The sequence below is a fragment of the Aspergillus heteromorphus genome (assembly GCF_003184545.1).
Source record: "Aspergillus heteromorphus CBS 117.55 chromosome Unknown BO70scaffold_14, whole genome shotgun sequence".
Classification (NCBI taxonomy): domain Eukaryota; kingdom Fungi; phylum Ascomycota; class Eurotiomycetes; order Eurotiales; family Aspergillaceae; genus Aspergillus; species Aspergillus heteromorphus.
Window position 1 is genome coordinate 307,868 of NW_020290419.1, and position 15,587 is coordinate 323,454.

The window sequence follows — 15,587 nt, forward strand, 5'->3', positions numbered from 1 at the left end:
CATCCCGAACTTTTTCGGCGGTCATACATTTCCCTTCATAGGCATGCCATGAGGGAGGTGCTTTTCCTCCCTGTTATTCCTCTTCATTACTATACATCTACCTCCTAATTATACATACGTCCGCTCCTTCATCCTCACCCTCCTCTCTCACAGCCCAACCATGGCGGAGCCCTCCAATTCCGCCGCGGCGTCAGGCCCAACCCCATCCGCGGCCCCGGCCAGCGCTCCCAAACCCCCAAACCCGGCCTTCAAGATGCTCGGTATATCCTCCCAGTCCCTCTCGGCCTCCTCCCAATGTCTCTAATAAGTCCCCGAAAGGAATGCCCAACCTCCGCTTCAAACTCCCTTCCCGGAACTGGATGATCTTCTTCACCATCACCGGCTCCTTCACTGCGGCTCTCATGTACGACCGCAAAGAGAAACGCCGCGCGCAGCAGAAATGGTGCGATCTCGTCGCCCACCTCTCGAAAGAGTCGCTGCCCGTCGAACAAATGCGCCGCAAGATCACCGTCTTTCTGTCCGCGCCCCCAGGCGACGGCCTGCGCAGCGCCCGCGAGCACTTCAAGGAATACGTGAAGCCGATCCTCGTCGCCGCAGCACTAGACTACCAGGTCATCGAAGGTAGAAGGGAAGGTGACATTCGGGCTGCATTTGCGGAGCGTATCCGCAAATCCCGGCGGAAGGCGGGAGAGCCCAGCACGGTGGTGGAAGAGACCAGCACCGAGGATGTTGTCACCAACGCGAGGATACAGATCGGAGTCACGGACGAGCCCGGCCCCAAGGGAGATCTCGTCATTGGCCGTCACACCTGGAAGGAGTATATCCGTGGTCTGCATGAGGGATGGCTAGGCCCCCTCGATCCTCCGCCACCGCCTCCTCCCGCAGAGGAATTCTCCTCCCCCGACACAGGCATTTCCGCCGACGGCAGCCCCATCACCGAGGAGCCCAAGACGGAAGACACCAAGACGGAAGACACCGCGTCTGAAGAGAAGAAGAAGGAAGAAGAGGAGAAAAAGAAGCCCGCCAAGCCCGTCGGACCAACCCCCGCCTACCTGTCTACGACCGACTACTCCTCGCAACCCCTCCCCCCGACCTTCCCTCAAACGCTCGACGGCTCCGTCCCCATCCCCCTCCCCCACCTCCTGGGCTTCCTGAACACCCCCATCCGACTCTACCGGTACCTCAACCAGCGGCACGTAGCCGAGAACGTCGGCCGCGACGTCGCCGGCATGGTCCTCGCCTCCTACAGCCGTCCTTACCACGAGGGGTCCATTTCCGAATTCACCGCCGACGACTCCTCCCCCACCTCTACCTCCCCCTCCGACGACCAGACACCAAGCAGCGCCACATATGAACAACAAACCGTCCTCGAAGCCGAAGAACCCGAATGGCACAAGTCCGTCCACAAGAAGGACGAATCCAACCCCGACAGGGAGCGCGAATGGCTGAACGACATCGTCCTCGACCCCCGCTTCGCCTCGCGTATGCACCGCTACGCTCTTTCCCCGGAGGAAGAGGCGCGTGCGCAGCGCATCACCGAAGGCCAGGAGTACATCCTGGGCGAGGAGCGGCCCGCCCCCGTCCCGTTCTGGCAACATATGTGGATTAAGTACGGTTACGGCGAGGACGCGGAGACCTTGAAGAGGAAGCCCATCCTCGGTAACATTGACGGTGAGGATGATGTGTGAGGATGAGAAAGAAAAGTTATAGCATAGATAGATTCGCCCTTTAGATATTTCCAAGTCATCGTTGGGAAGAGGGGGGTATATAGACATTGATTGTTCGATGGATTGTTCGGTCTTTGTGCATCTTGTCTTGTTTGTTGTCGGGGTTTGATATGACTGACTGACTATTTATTGCATGGGAAATGTCTCTGCCTATCTATTCTCTGTCTATCTGTATTGTACTAACTACCTACCATCTCCTGTTCATTGTATATTAGTCAAATCCAGGTTACTTACCTACTCTTGGGTTGATGCCTCATCCTTATCTTTATGGATTGAAACTTGGCGCTCGTTAAAGAAGTCTTCCTTTTCTGGCGGTACAGGAACCAGCACAACGTAGGTCAGAAACAATTCGCTACTTTATACTTCTCCCATGGGCCAGGGAACAAAACCTTGCTATACACAGTACCTCCACTAGGCATCTAGGACAGAGAAAGCATCCATCACACACCAAAAATAAGCCAAGCTAGGTGCCTAGCAGGTATGCATATGTTAATACAGTATTCAATTTGTTTATTTTCGGTCTAGTAGTACGTTCGCCGAGCTGTCGAGGGGTTTTCGTGTGTATAAATCCGAGCCTCACCACCACTCCCACCTGGGTCAAGTACCTGACAATAGTATGTACAACCAGGTATGCAGCGACCAGTGATAGACGTTGTTGGGGTCTAAAGCTAAGCTAAGCTCAAGAAAGACAAAATGCGCTTTTCGCCAAGTGATGTTGTTGCAGTTCAAAGCGGTTCAAGTCCAAGAAGCTAGGTAGGTATCACTATGTCTCTATTCGAGGCGGAACACCGTAGCCTCGGGCCACTTGCTGCTGGCCTTCTGAGCATAAGCTGTCTGGGCGGCTTGGCTGCTTCCCCATTCGTTCAGCAGCTCCAAGCCTGCAAGGGCGGTTTCGATGGTGATATCCGTTGAGTCGAGAGTAGAAGCGAGGTCCTGTTCACACTGAGGCTTCGAGTCGGGGTTCAAGAGCTGCCGGGAGGTGAGACCGGCTTGCTGGTGCGGAACGCTGTCCTTGTGTGTCGAGACGAAGGTGTTGTTCCATTCATCCAGGTTCTGGGCCTTGGGGAGTAGAGTCTCGAACTCCGCGTTCACGACCTCGGCTACTTGAGGCGCAAGGGGCTCGGGAAGAGTGTCCAGCGCTTTCCGGAACCGGAGGAGTTGGACGTGGAGAGTCGGGTTGGATGCATCAATCGCATGCGCGGCGGAGAGACACTTGAGGGCAAGCGCGTGTTTGCCTAGAGATGGCCGTTAGTTCGTACATGGTTTGCGCTTCGGTGCCAACATACCTCTTCTGAGATAAACCTCGAAGCCAAGGCACTGGGCCTCAATGCTCTTAGGGCTCAGCTCCAGCAGGGGAGTCAGGAACTTGGTCGCATCCTTGAGCGGATCTTGGGTCTGAGCGAGCTTGGTGCCGAGAGGATCCTCATCCTCCTTCTTCACCTCTCCATCAACACCCTTGGTGCTTGCTGCCTTTCTCGCCTCACGCTTTTCCGCCTCAAGCTTCTCTAGACGCTGCTGTTCCTTCTTGGCCTTCTTGAGAGCCTTCTTACGTTCGCTGTCGTCCTCCCCAGAACCGTTGGGTAGCGGTCCGTGAGCTAGATCCGGGTCGTCATGGAGAATGAGGTATGCCTTGATGGCAGAAACAGCCACCCGAGTGTAGAAAGGATGATCACGCAAGCGATCTTCCCAACGAACCATGTCGACGTACGCGCGAATCATGCCCTTCCGGAGGGAGAAGCTGTGGAAATCAAACTGGTCTTCTTGCCAGGTGTCGAAAATGTTGTAGACGGCATGGAAGCGCTTCAGGGCAAGGCCAAGCTTCTTCTGGCGCAGATAGGCCTCACCGTCCTCGGTCAAATACCAGGTACATTGCATGTCGTGGAGATCGCCCAAGGCACCGCCAACGGCCTCGTTCCGGGTGAACTTGCTCATGTTGTCAAGACCCTTGTCGTTGTCGTTGTTGCGGAGTTGGTACTTTGCGGCCTTGGAGTTGATATAACGATCCTTTTCATCCAACTGGCGCGCCTTCTCCATCTCCTCTGCTGCCTTCTCCATGTTACCATAGTGCTTCCATACCCTGGCCTTGGTCAGCTGATACTCAACGGCCTTAGGCGAGAGCTCGATAGCCTTGTCAACGTTCTCCATGGCCTTGGTCAAGTTCCGGCTGAGGCGGTAGTTATAATGCTGAGCAAGGAAGTAGTAGGAGGAAGAGAGAAACTCGGTGTTGTCGGTGCCTTCGGAGGAACCGTTCGACTGGGGAGCTGTCGAGACGTAGCCTTCAACCAGCTCCTGCACCGTGTCGCGTTTCACCGGGTTGGTGTATAGCGACTTAAGGTTAGCGAAGAGAGAAGGGACGCCCTTCTTAAGCATACGCTGCAGGTACGCATCGGCGGCCTGTTTGAAGTCATCGCCCTCCAGGAATTCCAGGGGTATTCTGCGGGCAGCATCACCACGAGGATTCTTCTCTACCCAGGTATCATATACAGCCTTGAGGGCAGTATGGTCATCGCTAGAGATGCCCTTTGCCCTAATCAAGGCGTCGTAGTAGAGCGAGTTGTCCGGATTCCGGTCCAGAAGAGCGGTATAGGCTGCCTCCGCTTCGGCCTTCCTGCCCAGTCGCAAAAGGTAGTCGGCCTTCATCTCCATCACGGCAAGGACATCCGCAATTCTGTAGCCCACCTGCTCAAGATGTTCCAACGCCTTGTCAACCTTGCCAGACTCAGCCATGATCATGTTCTTGTAAAGCACAGCTTCCGAATGCTCCATGTCGGAGGTGGGCGGTGGGATCTTCAGCGTCTCCTCGTAAGTCGTCAACACCTTCTCGGCCTCCTCCAGGTCTCCCGAAAGATGGTGCGCAATGGCGAGAGCCGTCCAATTCTGTCTGAACCCGGGGCGAGCCTGCAGCATGGTTTTCCTGCTCTGTATGTAGCCCTGGTAATCCCGCATTTGCATCTGGAGTAGGGCCAGATCCCGCTGGATCGGCTGCGACTCGGGCTCGATCCTCAGCGCAAACCGGTATGCCTTGATTGCCTCTTCGTAGTTTTTTTCCGCCCGGTACAACAACCCGTAGACGTGCCAGCAGATGTGCGACTTCATGTCATTCTTCAGAGCTTCCTTGGCCAGCACAAAAGCCTCCTCTTGCTGTCCCATGTTGCTCATGATCAGGGCCTTCATCGCTAGTGTGTCGCCATGGTTGGGGTTCTTCTTCAGAATCTGTTCGGCGGTCTTGATACCTGTTCGGCGCATGGCACAGTTAGCTTTCTAGCAGCCTCGCATCCCACCTGCGGAGACTTCCAGCGTGTTCAATTTAAAATGGGGAACCTACCCTTCTTGTGTTGCTTGTTCTCGTAGTGGCGCACCACTTGGCGGAACAAGGACGCATCCTTGGAGCTCAATGGTTGCGGCATGGTGCTCGTGGTGGCAGGTGGTGGTCGGTGATGGACGGACTTGCCAAGTGACTGTGCGAAGACGGGAGCTGCGATGTGCGCGGGGGAGGGAATGACGCCGTTAGTGTCAGTAGTAGTCAGGCAGCGATAAGCTAGGACCAACTCTCCTACAACATGCACGTCCCGGAGGGGTCGAAGTAGGAATAATAATAGAATGTAAGGAAACTCCTTCCCGATTTTAGGATTCACCGGCTCGGGCGGCTTGAAAGGTATGCAGCAGCGATCAATCGACTCGAAGGTTCTTACCGATCGATTCGGAGGGCATCCCGGCACCAGACGAAATTATTATCCGAGGCGGCACCTGCAAGTCCGCAGCACTGCAGCATTGCAACAAACACGGCGACCCGGTCACTCTCCCTTCCCCCCCCCCCCCAGCCCTGCCATCCTGGATGTACATTCAATGCCGAAATCTGTGTCTGTGTTCATCGGTAGAGGAAAAAATCATGATGTTATATCGCTACATCGGGTTGTCACGTCATGCGCGATACTTCATCGATACCGAACGCCAACTCCAGCTATCGGCGCCTCTGTTATACAGATATCCTACGTATTCATTATATACACGTGGTAAGCCCAGGCAGTCACAGGTCGCTGATCAACAATCATGAACTCCGGCGAACGACTCCCTTGAGTAGAAAATTGTCAATCATAACCCACCCCAACCACAATCAGGTCCCGCAGGCCATCATGTCGACGTTGGCGGCAACTGTCTACTCTCACGCCATCGGTTTAGCGATTCCTCCCATCCTTGTGACGAACCCCCGCATCTCTCGGATACCATGCCCCATGTTCGGGCGCGTATGATCTCCTCGACGCCCCGTTGAGTCCGTACAAGACTTGCCAATGACTCGGTTCGTGCTTCTCTAGGCTGGACTCGCGCGGAGTACGGATCCAGTCGTTCATCGACAATTCGCTCACGTTCCTTGGCAGAGTCTGTCTGTCGAAGTATGTGAACCGGATCTTCCGGGTCCGGACTCGTGGCCACCCCTGCGCAATAATTGAGCACGTCGGATCGAACCTGCCACGAAGGGAACAAAACGTTCTCCTTGAAACCCTGGCATGCGGCCGGTTCTATCTGTTTCCCAGCCGCGGAGTCTGTCTGTCGGATCGCCGTAGAAGAGGGATCGAACCCTGCGCGGGCGGGGGTATACAACGCATTGAGGTTTTGCGTGATCGAGTCATCTATCGTTGATCTGGAGATCCGTAGGAAATCTATCCAGTGGCGCAAACACAGATTAGTCCCGGGCTTTGCCGTCATGCAGCCGAACAAGGTCAAGGCCTTGGCCGAACATACCTCTGAGCAACGTTTCGTTGAAGCAGAACTGGGGAGTTAGCTCAGGAGCAGACGTTGTCCGTGATTGAGACATCTTCCGACCCTCGACCTTTCCAGTGTCCCTTGATGACCTGGAAGCTCTGACCCAAAACCACTCCACTTTGTAAGGATATCGAGATGCGAGCAGCGAGTTGGTGGCACAGTAGAAAGGCTCCCAATGGCAAGCGGCACCGTGTTGGTTGATGCAGCGTAGCAAACAGGAGTGACGCCAGGGCAACAATGTGTGAAAGCGTCAGATCCGCGATCAATTGGTGTCTAGACCGTGATGTCGTTAGCAAGCACTTGAACGGTGCCGGGAAGTGGGAGTTCCTACGAGGGTCGGCCCGCGTGCCTAGTAGTACATACGGCTAGCAGCCACCGATCACGGGACTACGTGATTCATTGACGCGTGCCACCACCTTCAGTCTCGCTACCAGCTCCTCTTGAGCTCCAGGTTTTGGGATTGAAATACATCTGCATTGTCCAAGCTACCTAGTGGGATAGGACCTTGCTACAAGCGTGTTGGACTTACTGTCATTCTCTGTCTCCTCCGTACTATCAAGCCTTACTTATCCGCCATGCCCGAGTTAGCGGAGGTCTCGCGCATAGTGCATTTCCTTCGCCAACACCTCGTGGGCAAGGTCCTTTCCAAGGTCTCTGTCCAAAATGACGATATTGTCTACGGAAAGGCGGGAACCACCGCTGCGGAGTTTCAAAAGGCAGTGGAGGGAAAGAAAGTTGCTGGTGCCGGGCAACAGGGCAAGTACTTTTGGATTACTATGGCATCGCCGCCTCACGTTGTAATGCATTTTGGTATGGCGGGTTGGCTGAAGATCCGAGACGCCGATACATACTACTACCGGACAGACAAACCAGAGGATAAAGAGTGGCCACCTAAGTATTGGAAGTTCTTACTCGAGACCGATGGTGAACCGAAGACAGAGGCCGCTTTTGTGGATTTTCGCCGACTGGCCCGGATACGACTGGTGGACTGCCCGGCAGACGAAATCCGCAAGTATAGTCCTCTCAAGGAGAATGGCCCGGATCCGGTTGCCGATAAAGAAGTTGTGACGGTGGAATGGCTTGCGAAGAAGGTGGGCAGCAAGAAGGTTCCCATCAAAGTCCTTCTTCTGGACCAAGCGAATATAAGCGGAATTGGTAACTGGATGGGGTATGTATTTGAATTATGTGATACAAAGATTTTGATTGCGAAGCTGACCGCTACCCAGGGACGAGATTCTCTATCATGCCAAGATACATCCAGAGCAATACAGCAACACCTTGAATGGCGACCAAATAAAAGACCTCCACTCGGCTATGCATTACGTCTGCTCGACCTCAGTTGATCTGCTGGCAGATTCTGAAAAGTTTCCCGCGGACTGGTTGTTCAAACATCGGTGGAGCAAGGGCAAGAAGAATACACCCTCCGTGCTACCTAATGGAGACAAGATCACCTTCGTTACAGTTGGTGGCAGAACCAGTGCAGTGGTCCCAAGTGTGCAGAAGAAGACGGGGCCAGTAGCCAAAGACATCGACAGCACCGATTCCCACAGTCCGCCAGCTAAAACTAAACGGAAACGGGCGCCGGCGGTAAAGGAAGAGGGTGAGCCGGAAGGCAGCGACAATACCAAACCGAAGAAGGCGGGACCTAAGAGACAAAACAAGACGTCCATCAAGAAGGAAGATGAACCCGAGACCAAAATGCCAGAAGAAACGCCATCCACACGAAGGCGCTCGAGCCGGCTTAAGAAATAAGGCATTCTGTCTGTTCCAATTTCTATCCTATGATATGGACACCCCTGTTATAGACTTGTGTTACATACAATAGTTTAATAGAGGACAATGTTTGCCAAGATTCATTGCAGTGGACATTATCCTTGCGGTTTGGTATCATCCCGCCATGTCCATCTATCAAATTCTCAAGCCATGCAGTCTCTCCCGAAAAACATCAAAATTACTGCCCCCTTGGGTACCTTTCGCAGCATCATCCAAGACCGCAAAAAAGACCCTTTCCCACCATCCGTTAAATTCGCCTTCTCGCGGAACTTCACCCCAGCATTCTGCAACGGCAGCACTCGGGTTTGCAAAAGCGCCACACCCCAGTGCACCGAGAATAACCTTCCGATGCTTCTTATACCCTGCTATGCGGAGAATAGATCACATCTTATCCTTCATCAACTTTCGATCAGAGTGATGCTTACAGATTGGTGGAAACGTCGTGTCATCCACCTCGGGTCCTTCCAGCGCAGCCACGCTGATAACGCTCACCACGGGCAGAAGCTCGGGCTTCTGCAGGTTCATAAGCGCGTGGCCTGGAGTGAAATTTTCATAGAACACAGCCACGGTGGGCGAGTAGATGGCGTTGCGTCCTCCTATTTGATAGTATCGCCGTTTGAGTGTTAAGCTGAGGCTGCTCCGGTAGCACAAGGCTTCTTCCTGGGCCATAGCTCCGTTGAGCGGCTATAGCTATTAAAGATATCTTAGGCTGCTAGGCATAAAGTCCTAGCTCTGTCTCCAAAAATGAGAAACCCTGCGGCTAGTACATGAGTAAGGACCATCAAGATCAGTACTTGGTAGAGTATGCCGAGAGGGGCAATCTTAGTGGCATTAGTCCGTCATGACCCACCACCGATATCATCCCCATTAGTGAAGAATAATTATATAGTACGTGTTCTTGCTGGCATGTAGCTATGAAGCAGTCTGCCACGGTATCGTTTTGTCTTACTAGGAATTATGGGATTTGAGACCTGTCTGGCTTATACTTTTCAAGAATACATTGCATTTTGATTGAAGCAAAATTATATAGGAAGGGACGAAAAATATTTCTAATTTTGGTCCCAATGAGGTAGCTATCATACAAGATTCAGCGCGGATTCGCGCGCAAGGTAACGCTGTAAACATACTACTAGCAACGGCACTCAACATACCGCCTAATAGTGCTGGGATTATCAGGGGTCATATTCGAGAAGTACCAAGTTTCGTGTCACTCAGGCGAATGTCAAACATGCTAGTCATTCAAAAGATCTGACAATTAGGAAGACACAGCGGACACATCAAGTCTCAGCATGGATTCATGGTTTTGATCCCCAGGTCGGCGGTCTTTAATTCCAGGATTGGGTAACGAGACTTAATATGATATAGTATCAAGGTTTTTCATATTATCTACCTGGTGAAGGTCTAGAGGAAGCCTTTTACCTCTCCTTGTGCTTTAAGGAATATATACAGCTTGTTGCCATTTAATAGCCCGAATCCTATATAAGATAAAAGACGGCACAGTATCATTGTAAGGCAAACTTGAATCCCAAAACATTTTATATAGATTTTATGGCAGTAGCAATATTGCGAAAAGGGCCAGGCAAAGATAAAGGGGTACACAGGCAGCTGATAGACAGGATATTTAGTGCCCACGGATCTCAAAAGAAAGCTTAGCTTGGGACTGTTGAGGGTGGTTGTTTTGTTTGTTGAACCTCCGTTGCCTCTGTCGAGCTTTTTTATAAGCTTTCTTCCCCTGCCCTGCAGGAGCCTGGTAATTACCCCGTTTACCATGATTATCTGCACCATGTTGCCATGCCGCCGGGGTAGTTGGGGCCTGTTGCCATTCCGCCGGCGCAGCCGGGGCGGCCTGTTGCCATACAACTGGGGCAGTCGGTGTATGTTGCCATGCCGCTGGGGCAGCCGGGGCCTGTTGCCATGACCCAGAGTTTGCATGTTGTGGTGGCCGTGAAGCAGGCTGTTGCCAACTTGGAGTTGGACCCGACGGTTGCTGCGATCGTTGCTGGTTTGGCTGCGGTCGCCATGAGCTTGAGCCAGGCTGGGCTGCTTGACTAGAAGCAGCTGGTGCAGCATTGTGCCGTCCGTTATGCTGCGGCGGGCGGTTGTTCGTCTGAGAATTCTGGGTGGCAGACGGGCTTTGATGGCTTTGACACCGCCTGAGGTTGTAACTGGGCGATGAATCCGCCTCTGGGGTCGGGTAACCCGCTGGTTCGTTTTCGTCGACTTCATCATCTTCAGCGACATCAGAATCTTCCCAATCACTGTCACTCGAATCCGGTTCCGAATCTGATTCCGACTCCGAACATATTACATGGGCAGGACTATGGCGTTCTTTGATAACGGCATCGTAAATCTTTCTGATTGTTTTGAGTCGGTATCTAGGCATTAACCAAAGTTTAGAAAGGAGCAACATTTAGTTTTAAGGAGGGTTGAGAGCTCACTTTAACATGCTGACCGAATAACGATCCTTTCCCAAGATTTTGAGGACTTCGTCGAAGTCAACCCATTCAAATCCTATCTGTCGGAGAGCAGCGTATAGCAACAATCCGTAGTGTGAATCGTCCCAGTCGTTCAAGGGGCGTTTTTTTATAGAGCGAGGGGTTTGGAGTGGCTGTCTCGCAGGTTTGATTTGCCTCTTGGAACGACTTTTGGGCATTGTGGTATGCAAAGCAGAAGCAGATTGGATGAGAAAGAGACGAGAAATGCAGACTGAGAGAAGAGAGAGGTGTACAGACAGAAGGGATGAAAAAGGATGAGAAGAACTGTTGTGTAGAAGCTGGAGTTCATCAGGAATCAAGCAGTTCTTATATTAGCCAGTGGAGAGCATCGCTCCTCAGAAACGCACGCTTTGGTCGGCATATAGGAATAGAAATTTCCGGTCCCTGGTGGATTCGTATTCAGAAATTTCACCACAATGGGTGGCTGGTAAAGAAAGGCGCGTTGTATCCGATAAGCTGCGTCGTGTCGCGCGTCTCGTGTCGAAGGTCTGCTTAATTTTACGCTCTGGTCGACTGTCAATATGCGGAAGTTGAGCGAGTCTTGTCTGATATATCGGATGCACAACGCCCGGCATAAAATCCACCGATTGTTTTGACGGACGACATATTACTGGAAATACCAAGGTACCAGTGGGGATGGTTGGTTGAAGCTGAAACTTCGAAGCACCAGGCCAATTGATATGTCAACTTGTCAAGCCTGCTAGATAGATAGCATTGACGGCGTGGATCGATCGGGCCGGGACGCAAATGGCCGACCCGCATGAAGACAAGCACCTGGATTTGGTGCGACAGAATTATGAAAATATTCAAACCTTCGAGAAACTTCCAAAATGGTTGGGCTCAGATCTATCTATGGAAAGCCTTGTAACTTTTTATTCTTCGAAGAGAAAAGCTTGTATATCGTTATGTATATAAATAGTGGTAGTAGTTGTACGGAGTAGGTGTCAGATAATCGTTGATGCAGGAGGCCGACTTCGACCTGGGTGCTAAGCTTTTTTGGGCTAAACCTTGGGTTCAAGGCCATGTATCTGGCGTGTGAACAATACTGGCCTGTCGGAGGTGCCCGAGGCACTGCCATCAGTACGCCAGGAAGGTTATTCTGCGTCACTTTTGCGGTCGACCTGAGCAATGCTCTTCGATCAGTGCCGACGATGGCCCGGGATTCTGCCTTCATTGGGCGAAATAATCTGGCAACAACTTCGAAGCCATCCTAGATTTCCAGCCCACCCAGTATCCCCGGTATAGACGTGTCTCGCTTCAAGATTAGATTAATATACCCATGGACCTTCAAAGGTTAGCTTGATTCGGCGTCACATGACTCGGTATTGGAGACTGGCCTAATTAGGCAAGCAGGGGAAAGCCTGAGATCCGGGCTTTGCCAAGATGAGGCTAACTCGTAAGGTAGAAAATAACAGCAGCAAAATATCAGCAGAAAGCGAGGCGGTGAGGTCAGGCGGTGACCTTATCGAGGCCGATCGCGGGGCAGCCGATAAGCGGTGCTGGGAACGAACTGCAGGGTTCGTCGCCACTGCAGATGACAAACCCTCATAGTTGCAATTGGATTTCGCTTTCCTTCCTACGCTCCTCCCACCTACAAACATTCCCACATTTACTCCAGTTTTCTACTCGCATCGAAACCCCATCGGCATCCGCCAGCAAACCCGAGTCCCTGCACCAGTCACAAGCTGTTGAGCCCGCGGGGGAGTGGTGTTTCTGCTATACCTGCTCATTCGGTTTGCAGCCTCGGGCTTCCGCCACAATGAGTGCGATTCTGTCGGCGGACGACTTGAATGATTTTATTTCCCCCGGTGTCGCTTGCATCAAGCCCGTCGAAACACTTCCGGCAAAGAATGCCACGGAATCAGACGTACGTACAGGGGCCCTTCGCCCACCCGTCTCCGCTTTCGTCCAATGAATGGCCGCTAATTTGTAATCTATCAGAATCCCTACGAAGTCACCACAGAGGACAAGGTTCAACCTGAGAACCTTCCTCCTGCCCAGATCTCATTAACTGATTGCCTTGCGTGCTCTGGCTGCGTCACTTCTGCCGAGGCAGTGCTCATCTCGTTGCAATCGCACGCGGAAGTTCTCAATACACTTGATGCGCATCCCGAGATATCGTTGAACCCCGGACATGAAATATCCTCGCAGAACATCAACGCACTTGATGGTGAAGCTCGCATCTTTGTTGCAAGTGTCAGTCCACAAGTGAGAGCTAGTTTGGCAGCTACATATGGAATCTCCGAGAAAGAAGCAAACTACATGATCCATCAGCTTCTCAGTGGTCCCCAAGGGTTGAGAGCGGGAGGTAAGAATGGCAGCGGGTTCACATGGGTTGTTGACACAAATATCATGCGTGATGCTGTTTTGGCTCTTTCAGCGGATGAAGTCAGCGATTCTTTGGCGTCGAGCCTGGACCCAGCTGACCCGACAAACTCTCTTCCAAAGCGGCCTATACTTTCGTCCGCATGTCCAGGCTGGATATGCTATGCTGAAAAGACACACCCATTCATTCTTCCTCATCTGTCTCGACTCAAGTCCCCGCAAGCATTGACGGGCACGTTTTTCAAAACTGTCCTAAGTAAATCCCTCGGCATTCCAGCATCCCGTATCTGGCACCTGGCTGTTATGCCGTGTTTTGACAAGAAGCTTGAAGCCAGTCGCGAAGAGCTGACAGATGCTTCGTGGCTGCCAACTAAGCCTGAAGGTCATACAGCTGTCCGTGACGTTGACTGCGTGATCACTACGCGCGAGCTTCTCAGTTTGGCCTCATCCAGAGGCATCTCCCTTCCAAACCTACCCTTGAAGGCCCTGCCTCGATCTTTCTCCCCGCCATTCCCCGACAAGACTTTGGACGAATTTTTGTTTTCCAAAGTTTTCTCAGAACAAACCGCTGCCGCGGGAACATCCGGAGGCTACCTCCAGCATGTTCTTCTAACTTTCCAGGCAAGAAATCCCGGCAGTGAGATTTCTATTCAACGAGGGAGAAACGCCGATGTCGTTGAATATATCCTTATGTCACCTGAGCGTACGCCCATCCTGAAGGCTGCTCGCTACTATGGTTTCAGAAACATCCAGAACCTTGTCAGAAAGCTCAAACCGGCACGGGCATCGCGACTTCCTGGCGGCAATCGGCGGCAGCCGGTCTCGCGAAGCGCAGCGTCCGCTGGATCCGGTACGGATTACGCCTATGTGGAGGTTATGGCATGTCCTGGAGGTTGTACAAACGGAGGAGGTCAGATACGCATTGAAGATGCTCGTGAAGCCAACTCAAACATACAGCCCGCAGCCTCAGGGGAAACAGCCTCAAAGCCAACACCGCACGAGCAACGCACATGGCTCGCGCGTGTGGATGAAGCATATTACTCTGCGGATTCAGATTCGGAGCCTGAAATTGAAGGCCGGTCCCAGCCGTTGTCTATTTCCGAGAAACAAGACAAAATCCACAACACCTTACGCCATTGGTCCGATTTCATGGGTGTACCCCTTTCGAAGCTGGCCTACACCACCTATCGCGAAGTTGAGAGCGATGTCGGCAAATCCCAGAGCGCACCAAATGATACCACACGCGTGGTGGAACTTGCGGGGAAGATCGGTGGCGGTTGGTAAATATGGCTGACTCGATGCTGTAATACTTTGATGACATAATTTATACCCTGTGGTGTTTTTCTATGACGGAACACATGATTGCATTTCTCTTCATCTGGACAAAAGTCTTTGCATTTGTACTGCATAAATCGGACATAGAGAGATACCAGATTCTGCTATTCTTGCTTTGTGACCGGGTTTGGTTCCTGTGATGACGTGTTGGTTGTAGGCTTGGGTTTGTATAGAGTATTGTTTAAAACAGTTTAATGAATGAGATGGATATAAACCTTTTACTATGAAAGCGACATAATGCCCTCCAGACTGTAAATTTGCATCCTGTGTCTAGAAAATGAATCATTTCAGTATCTCAGATAACGAAAGGACAGCTCATCAAGCTCATCAGAATCCCCCACTCGATCAGATTAGTACAATCAACATCATACTTCGAAGCATTGATCAATTGACCCTATCCCACAGACGGCTAGTGTAGTCTGGTCCTTCAGTGGGTCCAACATAACTATGCATGCTTATGATTACTAATTGTGCGATTTTACGCTAAGCACAAAACCCACATGCAATTGCAACGCTGACTCACCCCATCCCCCATCGAGTAACGCTCCAGCAAAAAAGTTCCAGAACAAACCAAGCCATCTGCACCACCAGCTCCCGACCCCATCTCGTGCGCCTCGAAGCAGCTCAACACCGGCGACCACCTACCAACACAACACCACCTATCTACCTACCTACACAACCAACCCACCATGTCCCGCGAAGCCTACCAAGTTCCCACCAACGTGGGGGGCACGCAGAACGCCTTTGGCGCCGACTCAATGGGCGGCGGCTCCCTGGACGGCCCTGTGGTTGCCTACCTGTGCGGCGAGTGCAACTCCCGCGTTTCGCTGAAGCGAGGAGACCAGATTCGGTGCAAGGAGTGCGGACACCGTGTTTTGTACAAGGAGCGGACGAAAAGGTAGGATTTACCCCATCTAGACTCTGACTCTTTTATCACCGGATCAGGCGTGTGATGCTAACTAGTCTGACTGGTGTTTTAGGATGGTTCAATTCGAGGCTCGGTGATTTGGTCGAACGGTATGAAGAAAACGCCGGGGAAGGGTTGGTGCGATGATGGTGATGTTTTATCACCGTGTTTCGGGGAAGTTGGGGCTTGGCTTGCGTGTCGGCCTTTGTTTACGATGATGTGCATGGTGGCGCTTTGGAGTTTTATTTATGTACGCTTCTCGCT

General features: G+C 52.1%; 7 protein-coding genes across 7 annotated transcripts; 4 read left to right on the top strand and 3 right to left on the bottom strand.

The window, feature by feature from the left end:
• The first annotated feature begins 58 nt into the window (after positions 1-58).
• Positions 59-1,975, top strand: BO70DRAFT_337472 (Tim22-complex subunit TIM54). Its single transcript, XM_025541157.1, has 2 exons — positions 59-260; positions 319-1,975. The coding sequence occupies exons 1-2, from the start codon at positions 161-163 to the stop codon at positions 1,686-1,688; spliced, it is 1,470 nt and encodes a 489-aa protein (XP_025398901.1). The 5' UTR covers positions 59-160; the 3' UTR covers positions 1,689-1,975.
• Positions 1,976-2,498: 523 nt separating this feature from the next.
• BO70DRAFT_371509 (peptide alpha-N-acetyltransferase complex A subunit NAT1) lies at positions 2,499-5,134 on the bottom strand (the record flags this gene model as incomplete). The annotated part of the gene is made up of 3 exons (XM_025544804.1): positions 2,499-2,962; positions 3,014-4,960; positions 5,053-5,134. 3 exons carry the CDS (start codon positions 5,132-5,134, stop codon positions 2,499-2,501), a joined length of 2,493 nt encoding a protein of 830 aa, XP_025398902.1.
• A 438-nt stretch (positions 5,135-5,572) lies between these two features.
• On the bottom strand, positions 5,573-6,794 carry BO70DRAFT_362554 (MIX23 family protein). The gene is made up of 2 exons (XM_025543336.1): positions 6,468-6,794; positions 5,573-6,385 (listed from the first exon to the last, which is right to left on the bottom strand). The coding sequence occupies exons 1-2, from the start codon at positions 6,538-6,540 to the stop codon at positions 5,859-5,861; spliced, it is 600 nt and encodes a 199-aa protein (XP_025398903.1). The 5' UTR covers positions 6,541-6,794; the 3' UTR covers positions 5,573-5,858.
• Positions 6,795-6,904: 110 nt separating this feature from the next.
• BO70DRAFT_387618 (putative formamidopyrimidine-DNA glycosylase) lies at positions 6,905-8,336 on the top strand. The gene is made up of 2 exons (XM_025545919.1): positions 6,905-7,656; positions 7,715-8,336. Exons 1-2 carry the CDS (start codon positions 7,064-7,066, stop codon positions 8,238-8,240), a joined length of 1,119 nt encoding a protein of 372 aa, XP_025398904.1. The 5' UTR covers positions 6,905-7,063; the 3' UTR covers positions 8,241-8,336.
• Positions 8,337-8,396: 60 nt separating this feature from the next.
• On the bottom strand, positions 8,397-10,593 carry BO70DRAFT_429628 (uncharacterized protein; the record flags this gene model as incomplete). Its single annotated transcript, XM_025548084.1, has 3 exons — positions 10,029-10,593; positions 8,687-8,945; positions 8,397-8,626 (listed from the first exon to the last, which is right to left on the bottom strand). Exons 1-3 carry the CDS (start codon positions 10,500-10,502, stop codon positions 8,397-8,399), a joined length of 963 nt encoding a protein of 320 aa, XP_025398905.1. The 5' UTR covers positions 10,503-10,593.
• A 1,729-nt stretch (positions 10,594-12,322) lies between these two features.
• On the top strand, positions 12,323-14,607 carry nar1 (iron-sulfur cluster assembly protein NAR1). The gene is made up of 2 exons (XM_025541158.1): positions 12,323-12,623; positions 12,698-14,607. Exons 1-2 carry the CDS (start codon positions 12,516-12,518, stop codon positions 14,363-14,365), a joined length of 1,776 nt encoding a protein of 591 aa, XP_025398906.1. The 5' UTR covers positions 12,323-12,515; the 3' UTR covers positions 14,366-14,607.
• Positions 14,608-15,105: 498 nt separating this feature from the next.
• Positions 15,106-15,421, top strand: BO70DRAFT_396899 (Rpo12/RPC10 RNA polymerase subunit family protein; the record flags this gene model as incomplete). Its single annotated transcript, XM_025546656.1, has 2 exons — positions 15,106-15,314; positions 15,397-15,421. 2 exons carry the CDS (start codon positions 15,106-15,108, stop codon positions 15,419-15,421), a joined length of 234 nt encoding a protein of 77 aa, XP_025398907.1.
• Between the last annotated feature and the right edge of the window lie 166 nt (positions 15,422-15,587).

Coding starts and splice junctions, on each gene's coding strand:
- BO70DRAFT_362554 (XM_025543336.1), bottom strand. CDS start 6,540: ATGTCTCAATCACGGACAACGTCTGCTCCTGAGCTAACTCCCCAGTTC. Junction 6,386..6,467: donor CAACGAAACGTTGCTCAGAG/GTATGTTCGGCC, acceptor GCCACTGGATAG/ATTTCCTACGGATCTCCAGA.
- BO70DRAFT_337472 (XM_025541157.1), top strand. CDS start 161: ATGGCGGAGCCCTCCAATTCCGCCGCGGCGTCAGGCCCAACCCCATCC. Junction 261..318: donor CCCGGCCTTCAAGATGCTCG/GTATATCCTCCC, acceptor AGTCCCCGAAAG/GAATGCCCAACCTCCGCTTC.
- BO70DRAFT_387618 (XM_025545919.1), top strand. CDS start 7,064: ATGCCCGAGTTAGCGGAGGTCTCGCGCATAGTGCATTTCCTTCGCCAA. Junction 7,657..7,714: donor GGAATTGGTAACTGGATGGG/GTATGTATTTGA, acceptor ACCGCTACCCAG/GGACGAGATTCTCTATCATG.
- nar1 (XM_025541158.1), top strand. CDS start 12,516: ATGAGTGCGATTCTGTCGGCGGACGACTTGAATGATTTTATTTCCCCC. Junction 12,624..12,697: donor AGAATGCCACGGAATCAGAC/GTACGTACAGGG, acceptor GTAATCTATCAG/AATCCCTACGAAGTCACCAC.